General features: G+C 45.9%; 1 protein-coding gene across 1 annotated transcript in view; it reads left to right on the top strand.

Moving 5' to 3' along the window:
• Positions 1-3,251, top strand: part of Taf9 (TBP-associated factor 9) — an 81,876-nt gene extending 78,625 nt beyond the window's left edge. Inside the window, exons 4-5 of the mRNA XM_045732914.2 lie at positions 1,801-2,044; positions 2,342-3,251. Coding sequence (XP_045588870.1) covers positions 1,801-2,044; positions 2,342-2,499 — 402 coding nt within the window. The 3' untranslated portion in view covers positions 2,500-3,251. The remainder of the gene's footprint in view (positions 1-1,800; positions 2,045-2,341) is intronic.
• The last annotated feature ends 8,866 nt before the right edge of the window (positions 3,252-12,117 follow it).

A 12,117-nucleotide genomic window follows, 5' to 3' on the forward strand; every position in this document is an offset into this window, starting at 1 on the left:
CAGGTTTTTTCTCTTGTTTTTGTTTTTTTGCCTGGTGGGGGGGGGGGGGGGGTCTGTCCATTGGTCTTGGCCACACCAATTTATATCTTGGTGGTACTTCACTAGGCCCCGTGAGTGAACACGTCCCAGGGGTTTAGCTTTAGCAGTTTGTTTGGTAATTTTGGGCGCCGGTTAGCAGTACTCTGCCTGGACTTCCCTTAGCAGTACCCTACCTGGGCTTCCCTTAGCAAGATTATGCAACTAAGGGCCCTGGGAAACCCCACAGGGGCTCTTTGGTCCAATGGATGGGACCCCTGGGTTCCCTCACGCTTTGTGCGAGTTTGAAGGTTGTTCTGTCCCCTTGGCTCAGGGTGACACTCACCGGTTGTGCCTCTGTTATGCTGCCTGTTGGGTCGGTCACACCTTTGACCCGGAGTCCTGCTAGTTTTGTTCCTTGTTTGTACTCCAATACACCCAGTCCTCTGATCATGATATTAGGGTGCAGGCAGCTTCGACGTTGCATGCTTGGTTTAGGTTGTTGCAGCATGCTAGGTTGGTTGTTATCCCAGATGCCCTGAGACTACCCCGTTTTGGTTAAAGGGACCCAAACTTGGGGGTGTTGGTTGCTTCAACATTGGTTCAGTCCGCACCCCCTTGTTCTTCCCCTTCTTCTGTTGTTCGTCCTGGTGTTCACCCTTCCTCCCCCTTGCTTCCGACTCCGAAGCATCTGAGTGTTTTGGGGTCGGGGCAGGGTTTAGTTGGTGTTAAGACTGGCAATTTCAGGGGATGCCCCTTCCGGTGTAGCAACAGAAGCATTCTAGCATGTTCCTCCAGCTGGAGCTTCAGGGTCTAACCAGTGGGCCCCCTTCGTTCCTGCTTTTTCAGCTGCTCATGCCTTTTCTTTTGAGGCAGGGGACTTGGAGGACGGCTCAGCCCTGTGTCCTCCTGGGGAGGTTCCCAGGGCGGGGGAGGTGTTGACTTGAGGGCCTTGGGCCCTGTTGGACCCCGCTTGGGTTTTTGTACCCTCCGAGCGGGGCTTGCAGTTACAGGGAGTGAGGTTTTCTTTTCCTCCCTCCTTGTACAAGTTGGATTTGGCATCAACCCCTCCCCGAGTTCGGTTCCGTGCTCCCTGGGGTTCTTTGGTCCCATCCTTCCGGAGGTTTTCAGCCTCCTGCATCACGCCTCCATAATGGATCCTTCTTCTTTCGTGTTTGGATCTTCATTTCCTTACTGGGTTCATTATGAGGTTCTGGAGTCATCCAAATTTGTTTTAGTTTGGGAGTTCTGCCTTCCTGTTCGGTTTTAGGTAGCAGTTTTTACTATGTGGGGTTTGTTTTGTTACACCTACCTTTCTGGGTGCCAAACTCCGGTCGATGGTAGACATGGAATGCTTCCAAACACATGGGGTTTCCATAGGCCATTGCTCCGTGCCTTTCTGGGGGGAGCCAGGTTCTGGCTCGTGGACCCCAGTAGGCAAGAACTCCATCGACTGATGCCACAGTCTAATACATACATATCAGCCCGGTAAGCTCCGGGGAGCCTCCAGGTCTCACCCAGAAACTGCTGTTTCATTACATTCAACGCTGGATTTCGTGGTCTAGAACAGATTAATCCAATTTACATTATTCCTAACGGGAAAAAATTATTCAGTTCTCGAATAGATCGGCACTCAAATGGCCTTCTGGAACTAATTATATTTGAGTAACGAGGTTCTAATGTATTCTATTTTATTCATATTTAATGTTTATCAAATATTTTTATGATAGACTTGATGTAAACACATTATTCTTTTATAATGTGAATTTGATCTTCATCCTGCAGAAAATATCCAGTCTCTCAAGTGGCCTGAGTGGGGGAAACCGCATGAGTCTGGGTGGGTCTGGTGCAGGGATGAAGATTGCAGCCACACCCATCAAGCCCACGATTTCTATGGTAACCACCAAAACGGGAAACACCCAGACTGTCACCCTTGTTCAGAAGCCTACCACTGGCATTCCTTCTGGACCTACACAGAAGATTGTCAGTGTTAATAGACCTGTTTTTAAGGTGACACCTGGACCTCCTGGTAAGAGCATGAACTTTTGTAATTTTACAGTTAAATTTCTTTGGTGTTTTTTTTAAGTTTTTATCAAATATCTCTCTTGACACATCTTCCATCATCATGTAAAACAGCTTCATACACTTGGTGCAAGGGCACGCACTTGTTTCTGCTTGTATAGAGGTATGAGTATCGACACCCGTCCTTACTCAAGAGAAATGGAAATGGTTATGATCTTTAGTGGGTTCATAGCTACCATGGGGTACAAGTCTGGCTGAGAGATCAACATTCTCTCATATGTATAATTGTATTTCTTCTTTGCAGGAGGAAGTACTCCAAAAATTCAGTTATCATCAGGTAATAATAGCCTTGCTGGTAATGTGATGGTGAATGTGTCATCTGCTTCAGGTGTCAAAATGGAATCGGATTCCTCGTCATTTAAGAGAAAACGGGAGGAGGATGATTATGATTCTGTACAATAACCTCCTCTGCTGCAAAAGCTTGTAGTTTTGTCAAAAGTGGTGTTTGGAAGTACAATTTAGTATTTGTACAAAGCCTGAGGTTCTCCCTGATCTGAATATAACAAGAAAAATATTGATGTCCAGTGAACAACATGGTGTTTGAATATCATCTGATAATTGATAGTTGCAGATGATTAAATGGTTCCCTACTCCAAACAATTCTAAAATCAACTTTCACAAAAGTTTTGGCCAAAGAAAAGAGTTTATTATTTAACTCACATGTACTTGCATTTTAAGATACACCAAAACAGACAGGAATGCACTCTGGTGGCCAGTTTTGTAGGGTACAGCATATCATAAGAGACAAGAAGCTATTGACTGACTGACTGACTTTGGACTCTCTGCATGCACATTAGTTATTAGGAGAACTTACTTAACAGGACATTTGTGACTATCCAAATACTTGAAGGATTCAGATCACATCTATATATATATGCCATGTTGTTTACTGTAGTAGGGTTATTTAATTGTTTATGGAAAATGTATTTGAACACTTAAAAACATAGTATTGTGTCATTTATTGGCAGTTGAATTATGTGCTGTTGCTGATGGATGAGTTCAACATATTTAGGTACAAATAAATGCTAATATGCATTTCTAAGTTTATTTTATGTGATTAAAGGAATTAAGAATTTCTTTAGCTTTTACTTTTTATGATCAATCTTGAAAATGTGTGATAAGGCATTAATTTAATAAAATTGTTGTTACTACAAGTGGTGTTTAAGTAACTTAATAAATCAAACTAAGTCAACCATTTATATAGCGTATTAAAATCAGTTTTTATGCCTATGGTGCATTCATTGTTGGAATTGCAGCGTTTGATGGATAGTTTGTGCTGTATTACCCTTGTTGGTCAGAAACTGGAAGGAGTAAAAGGCCAAACTCCTTATCAAGAGTTTCTGACAAAATGTAATTGTTGTCAGGTTGTCAATAAAAGAGTTAGGTCCTCTGGGGCACCAGTTTTTAAATGTTTGTAAATTTCATATGCTTTGTAAAGAGAAATAATCTATATTAAAACAAATATTTTTAGGTAGCAGTTTAAGTGATAAAAAAATTAAAGCTAATAAAGATAAAAAATATATCTATAACAATTTACCACATAGGATAAAAACCCACACTTGTGTATTTGTGAAATTTATGTAAGGAATTTACACCATCTTTTGCACTCTCCTGAGTGCTTTGTCTAGGTCTGAGTGTGTGATTAGGACCAAACTTACATTCTCAGTGTCTAATGAGGCTGCTATCCTGAGTCCAATCCTCTTATTCTTCTTGTCTTGACTGCCTGCCCAGGTGACCAGGTCAGGTGGTTAAGAAGGATAAGAGGATTGGACCCAGGATTGCAGCCTCTTTAGACATTGAGATGTAAGTCTCTTCCTAATCACACACTCAAATCTTGATAAAACACTCAGGAGAGTGCAAAAGACTTGGTGTAAATTCCTGACATAAATTTCACAAATACACAAGTGTGGGTTTTATCCTATGTTGTTATGTCTGTGAAAAGATATTACCATTACTAATTTACCACTTAATGTTAACATGTACAATATAGCATAAAATTTCAATTCATTCGGCCAGGATCCTATTTGATCCTTGTTATGGTCTACATTTCATGGTGGATTTTTTATTTTCTGTTTTTTAAAGTAAAAAAGTATTTATCCTGTGCAAATAATTGAATTTGTATTTGCACACACTTTTATATGAAAATCAATTTGCAAAAAAAGTATGTTCTTAATTTAGATAAAACCTTGAAAATATAAATTTTTGTTCAATTACCTTTAATGGTAAGATTAACTACTTTGTCACATTCAGATAACCATAATTTTTGGAATGAAAAGCCCCCTCAGTGGACAGTGCCTTGGTGTGGTGAGAGGGCTCTTGTGTGCCGCATGGATGTAGGACGAGGTGGCTCCCAATTCCCTCTCCTGTCTACTGTAACGACGCAGAAGTTTAACCCATTCGCATATGTTAGCGGTGTCTGGAGACCTGTGCACTCCCTCGTTCTTTCATCCAGGAGTTGTAACCTATGGGGAAAAACACACTTCTTTGGTGGAGTAACAGGAGTAAGATGGGTAAAAATGAAAAAAAAAAAATTGGTGTGACTTGTCTGAACCATGGGTCAAGTGGCCATTGTAGGGTTGGTGTCCCTATTGGTCCCTGGAATGCCATTCGGCCCAGTAGTAGTGAGTTACGTATCCTATTCTGGTTACCACTGAGGTTACTTGCCCTTGTCCTTATAGGCCTTCCATGTGGGCTTCATGGTGGGTGGGGGTGCTGGACAGCGAAGTATCTTTGTTATCTTTTATGTTAACTTTTGACCATGGTTCTCCTCAGACTCAAGGGGTAGGTGATTAGGCCCCATGAGTCGAACCATGCTGGATGAACGGGTTCCATAGCCCCAGCTATGTCGGGCCCAGACCATGCATTGTATCTGAATGCCCCAACTGACTCTCCTTTCCAAACCCACTTCTATGGTTGGGTTGAACAAGTCCCCAGTGGCGACTGCCTCATTCCCTGGTGTAGCTGCTCCTCCCATTATGACATCTCCCATTGAGCTTGCACACATTTGCTTCCTACTTCCACTGCTACTGTCCAGACTGTGTTCAGCCCCACTTTATGACCTAAGTATTATGATCTTTGTCAAGATGAACATACCTGCCCTGTTGATGTGTACATCCACAGACACATAGTTGATTGTGGATTACTTTTAACCCTACCCGGGCTGTCTCATGTGTCGCTGCAGCCCCTTCTCAGGAGGCAGTTGCTCACCTAGCTTTTCTGGGGGGAGCCCCGTCAGCTCCCTGGAGCTATCCAGGCTGAATGGATATGTATAACTTTCTGGCATCAGTCAAAGTGCTTGGAGTTCTTGCCTACCGGGGACCACGAGCCAGAACCTGGCCCCCTCAGAGAGGCACGAGAAGCAATGGCCTATAGAAACCCCCCTATGGTTGGGAGCATTCTATGTCTGCCATCAACCGGGATAGTCATCCAGAAAGGTAGGCGCCCCAAAACAAACCCCAATTCTGGTAAAAATACTGCTACCGAAAACCGAACGCGTGGACAGAACTCTCCAAACAAAATTATCATAGCATGACGTCATGACGTCGCCGCGCCGCGCCGCCGTTTGCGCAACCCCCCCTCCCAGGGGGGGGGGGCAGACCATCCACGCTGGCGATCCAACTGGCAGTTCTTTGCTGGTGGAAGTACTAGCCAGTCGAGTGCCTCTGGCTCCGGTTTTTGTCTCGGTTCTGTGCCTTGTGGTGTGGCCTGTCTCTTCTGGTGGGGTGTGAGCCAGGAGTGAAATTCCATGGTACTCTGGCTGCATGCGCCTAGGGCTCTCTTCCCTATATGCCTTCTAAGTACTACCCTTGGGGCTTTGGGCCCACCTTCCAGAAGTCACCTTGGGTTCTACCTCCGCTGTGTCCTTTACTGCTCGGTACTGGGCCACCCTTGGAGTCGGCTGGGGTTTTGTTGCCCTTGTTTGTCTCTGGGTAGGTGGTAGTTTTTGTCACTGGTAGGGGCGCGGGGTGCTGCACAGCTAGTTTTCACCAGTAACAGAGGCCGGCTCTGTTCCGCCTGGGTACATTGTCCTCTTGCAGGTTTTTTCTTTTTTTGTTTTTGCCTGGTGGGGGGATCTGCCTTTATGGTCCCCCTTTACTGTTCTAGGTGTTTTTCTTTAGATATTTTCTGTTGGTGGTCCTCCCTGCTTGGCCCCCGTGAGTGGACACGTCCCGGGGTTCAGCTTTGGTAGATTTGGTTGCCGGTTCGCAATACCCTGCCTGGGCTTCCCTTAGCATGTAACCAAGGCTAAGGGCCCTGGGAAACCCCACTGGGGCTCCGTGGTCCTATGGATGTGTCCCCTGAGTCCCCCCCTCATGTATTGCGAGTTGAGTTTGACGGTTGATCTGTCCCCTTGTTTCAGGGTGACACTCACCGGTTATGCCTCCGCCATGCTGCCTGTTGGGTCATTGTTTCTTATGACCCAGAGTCGTGTGACAGGTGTTGTCTGTACGTGCTCTCGTTCACCCAGGCCACTGGTTATGATAGGCGGGTGCAGGCAGCTGCGGTGTTGCATGCAAGGGTAGGTTGCTACAACGCTCTTGCCGTAGAGTTCCCGGGGTTTTGGAGGGGGTTGCCTAGGGGGCCTCGGCCCCATTTTGCCCCGCTTGGGTCTTTGTACCCTCGGTGCGGGGCTGGCGGTTCCTCAGAGTGGGGTTGTTCCTTCCCCCTATGCGTTCTGTTGGTTTCGGGTCTACTCCTCTCTGGGTTCGGTTCCGTGTCCCTTCGGGTCCTTCGGTCCCGTCATTCCTGGGGGGAGTATTTTGTCCCCCCCTTTTCCCCACCCTTTTTGCGCTTTCATGGCGATACTGTTCCCTCCATATCGGGGTACCTGTGTGTCCCTTGATCAAGGGTGTCTTTTTGTCGGTATGTACCTCCATGCATTTGTGCTTGCTTGTCGTGGTTCTTGTTGGTTTGCTAACCTTTTCGTACCTTCCAATATTATTGGAACGTTGTTCGTTGCATACCCCCTTCCTGGTGTTTGTACGTTATGTGTCTGTACGTTATGTGTATGTACGATATGTGTATGTCCGCCTGGTGTACGAGCCACGCCGCCCGGTGGACGGGTGGTGCGGTTCATACCTCGCACGCTGGGGCCGGGGTGTTGGTTTTGTTTCTGGGCGGTGTACTCGTGTGTTCCGCATCGTTCATCGCAGTTTGCTATGGCTTCTTGCTTGTTTTCTCTCTTCAGTCATAGCCCTCTAGATGCTGGAGGTGTTCTGGATTTTATACATAGGGACGTCACTTTGTACTTTTTTTCTTTGCTTCCGGGTGTGGGGTGGCTCAGCGTGGCGCCACCTCTAACTCTGTACTGCACCTCATCTTCTGCTGGGCATGCACCTCTGGACATATTTCACCTTCAACCTTTTATTCAGATAACAGTACATACAATGCATACTGCTTCTGGTACGCATGGCGTTTCGGGGTGAACCACTAACGATGCTCTTGGTATGTTACTCTGCTCGACTGTTGTGGCATGGTTGTATCTCCGCTCTGTTATTCTGTCTGGTGACTGTCGGCCAGGTGTTAGTTCCCGACTTTTGGTGGGGTACTTGTCTATTTGTGCTTGGGGGGGTTGAGCTCTGGCTCTTTGGTCCCGCCTCTCCACTGTCGTTCGGCGGGTGTGCAGTTGCCAGAGTCTACTGGGCTCTATCTTCTCTGCATTTGCTCCTGTGTGTAGAGTCTGCTTCTTCCGCTTTGCTTCCTAGTGCATTCCATTTCCTACCTCGTCTGACATTGCTCAGGTTCTTTTTAATGTCTGTGGCTCATTGGGTACTCAGCTTCCTCCTTTGTCCCCTTGTGCATATTCCACCCTTGGTCTCTACACTATCCTTGTTTGCTATGTCACTTCCCCGCTTGGCAGGGTTGTGTCAATGGCTCCTCGCGGAGGTGTTGGGTGTTGTGTGTTTTGTTTGGACATTTTGCGTGTGTGTTTTCAGTGACTTTCCTTTGTCCATGTATCTTATTCTTCGTTGTCCTGTGGGGCAATGCCCCGCATTTCTGTGCCTTTTGTTTCGTTTTTCGGCACACTGGGTCTTTTCCCTGTGTGTGGACACACCTTCTTTCCTTTGGTCCTTTTTTGTGCCCTTCATTGCTTGGTCTCTGATCTCTGGACACTCATTCCTTGCCTATCATCGGTGCCTGGCTGCACCCTGGTATCCTTGGTGTCCCTCGGTGTATTGAAATTGAAATTGAAATTGAAATAAGTTTATTGAGGTAAAATACACACAAAGGGATGAGGTAGCTCAAGCTATTCTCACCCCATTCAGTACAACGTGTTAATATATACATAGACACACATCACAAATAAACACATTACCAAACATTCTGAGAGATAAACATATACATTTCCTCCTTCACAAGTAGTATGGTATCAGACGTACACACAAATACTTTTATGACCTAGGTATACTGTATAGACAATTTGCAAGACACCTGCAGATAATTCAATAAAATATTACAATCTTGGTGCAAAATTCTTATATCTCTCAAGAATATCATCAACCTTTCCGTTGTGACACATCCAGGCTATTTGTTCAGGAACAGTCCTTATCTCAGTGTTTCTATATACATTAATCAACGGACAATCAAGAACATAATGGGCAAGGGTGTGAGACCTTAACATACCACATAGTTTACACTTCATGTCATTATCATGAACATCTATCCCATATTCCCAGTAATATTTGTACCCAAGCCTGAGCCGCATGTACACAGAGTCACTCCAAGCATTTCTCCTTTTACCATAAGTGAAATGGGTGTTTTGACTCATACATGTAGTGTTGCATGGTTTGACTACTCTCATACATTATCTCTCTCCTCTCCACTCCCGCCTGTGCCTGAATATTTCTGATTTTGCTTCTTATTTGTCTCATTGTGAATTCACATTCAATGTCAACTTCTGGTTTTGATGTGGCACGTTTGGCCAAGTCATCCACCACCTCGTTGAGCACTTCCAACATGAGATGGAATCCACATGAATTTCGCACTATAACCTTTCAGCTGTATCTCAGTTATTCTTCTCTTACAGTCCTCAACTATAGACATGAAGACTGGGTTTCGACTGTTTAAGGACTCCAGTGCTCCTCGGCTATCGACAAATACGTTGCACCCTTCCCTACACACTTGGTGGTGGGTCGTGTACTTTGTGTTGCCGGCTGCTACTTGGTCCGTATTCGGGGTTTTTCCTTGCCTATTTCTGTTTTTTCTTCCTCCTATGCTACACTTGACTGTGTATCTGGGTCGGTGCTTATTGGCTATACTGATGTTGGGCTCTCGGGTGGGCCTCTGTCCTTCAGTTCCCTGCTTTTGGACTACCCCGGTGTTCTGTTTTGGTACTGAGTTTCTTCACTTTTTCTTAGTATCTCACTGTAGGCTTGTGTGTTGCGCAGTCTGTGGGGGTTGTGGCCTTTCGGTCCACCGCTCCTGCCCTACTGGTTCCTTTTGTGGGAACCGACCTGTGAGATTTATATTTATTTAATTTATATGAATTTATATAGAATTTATATTTACGTTAATTTATATACTTCGATAGCAATTTGTATAATGATAAGTGGACTGTATTTCTGCAATAATCTCATAATCTCACAAATCGATCCTCTACACATTAGGGGGGGGGGTTTATATTTATATATATATGCAGCCAATCAAACTACAGAAATAACTACATACATTAAAGAGGTTCCTTATCTTATAGCACAGCAGGTTAGTCCACCAGGTATAACTAGGGTGTAGACACCAAATTATCCTCTTTGAGGTAGCTTCCATATCACCCAGTAACTGGTGCACAAATCTTGCATCCTCGTCTTGACCTGTCAAAAGTGCGCTAGCTGTGAAGCCAGATACCTATATATGACAAGTATATCAGAGAAAACAGTACATGGAACATGAAGACCTGGCTTAATTACCTTTAGTTTGAGGCTTCCACGTGATCTAACCGGGTCACCCTAAATCCTGACATTAATGGCCATAAATGAATGATAAACGGGTTTCGGATAGACACTTAACTTGAATTTGTAGACAGCGTGTTGACAAATGGTACACCTTTGGTTTCCATAACACTACGTCCAAGTAAATTTAACAGGAGCCGAATTTGCTCCCGTGTGAGCCTCTGGTCTCAATAAACAACAATGGCTGTTTCACTCCATACTATTGACGTTACTGGCCGACATTGTCCAGAATGATAGGAGCCGAATTTGCTCCACACGTCTCGGAGGTGACACAACAATGGCTGCCCTCCTTCCTCCCTCTGACGCCTGGCTTACATTGTCCACATTTCAGACAGTGATAGAAGGGTCACATTTACTCTACTTTAATATTGATAATTAAGTTAATTTATATGAGATGTTTTATGATGGTAAAGTCCAAAGACTAATGTATTTAAGAATAATTCCCACCATAATAGGTGGTGATTTATAATAGTATGTGGTGATGATATCCCGTTTTCTTTAGACGGTAATTCCACTACAAGTTACGTTTTCTATGGGTAACTTGTTGGTAATACAGCTATTATCTGTATGATTATTAAATGGTGTCGGATTTTCCGACACCTTTTCTTGGGACGGGTAGCTGGGATTCCTGTCCTGGCTCCGGCTTTTTTGTTCCTTTTCCAAAACGTGTGTTTGTTTTCCTGCGGTTCCCGTCCTGCGCAGTTCTCCTCCTGGATACCTCGGGGACGTGTGCATCGTTCTTCCCTGCTGGAGCTGGTTGCCCTGCTTCTTTGGGTTGCGGGGTCACTGTTTTTCACTTCACGTCTTGCGCTTTCGTTTGTGGTTTCTCGTATTTCCTCGTTGACCTCTGCCTGGGCCCTGGCTCCTTGGTGTTTGGCCTTGTTGGTCCTTCTGGGGTCCTGGGGGGGGGGGTTCCTCCCAGATGGAGTGCTTTCTGCTCGCTGGGATTGGGTTCCTTGTTTCCTTGGTGGCTGTTCCTCTTGGTTTTCCTTGCCTTGGCGAGACCTGCTGCTTTACTCGGTTCTGGTCCTGTGGGTCTTACCGCAGCTCCGCCTCTTTTTGTGGATCGGTCCAGCTCTGTACAGGGCTGGTTTGTTCTTTCCCTCGAGTTTTCCCGTCTTGGGTTTTTGTCTCTAGTTTCTCGTCACTTGTGTGGGCACTGGTGGCTTCGTTGTTGGTCTCCTACCCGCGTGCTTCATCTCGGGGGCGGTGTGTTGTTTTCTTGGCGGTCCTTCTGGCTTTCTTATCACTGCGAAGGGTCCTTCGGTTTCTGATAGGGTTGGCTTGTCTTCCCTTCGGGGTTGTCCTGGGACTGTTGTCTGGGTCCATGTATTGTCGCCTCGTCTTGGGTGATACTGGCGGAGCCGGTCCAACTTGCGTTCGGTGTTGCTGTTCCTTCTGCTCCATTCCACTTGCTGTCTTGGGTGTTGTTTTTGCCTCCGGCCTGATCTTGTGTTTCCGGTGCCATCCTGGTTGTTGGCCCGGGTGATCTATTTTCTTTCTTCTCCTAGTTTTGGTCCTTGAGTTGCTGTTTGGTTGGTCAGGCTTTGGGGGCTTCCTTTGTTGTTCCGTTAGGTTTTTTCGCTATTCTCTGTGCGTCTTGGCCTCTGGGGTCATGGACGCGTTTTAATTGACCGCGTTCCCTTTCTTCCCTCATTCCTGTTCTGGGGTTCGGGTCGTCTGGGTTTTTGTTTCGTGTGTGGTCTGGGTTTTTTAGATGAGGGCGCGTGGCATCTGCCTCCTGGATCCTTCCCTATTTTCCTTATCTGTGGTGAGGTAGCTCTGGGGAGCCGACTGGGCTCCCCCCAGAAAACCAGCATTGAATGTAATGAAACACCATTTTCTGGGTGAGTCCCAGAGGCGCCCCCGCATCCCTCCCTCCCTCTGGTCAGTGGTGTTTTTCCTTTATTTTGACATCCAGCCTAAGAACTGCCAGTTGGATTGCCGGTGTGGATGGTCTGGGGCTCCCCCTTTCCCCTCCCAGGGAGGGGGGGGGTGTGCAGACAGAGGCGCGGCAACGTGATGACGTCATGCTATGATAATTTTGTTTGGGGAGTTCTGTCCACTTGTTTGG

Source organism: Procambarus clarkii, chromosome 4, assembly GCF_040958095.1.
Source record: "Procambarus clarkii isolate CNS0578487 chromosome 4, FALCON_Pclarkii_2.0, whole genome shotgun sequence".
In the NCBI taxonomy this organism is placed as follows: domain Eukaryota; kingdom Metazoa; phylum Arthropoda; class Malacostraca; order Decapoda; family Cambaridae; genus Procambarus; species Procambarus clarkii.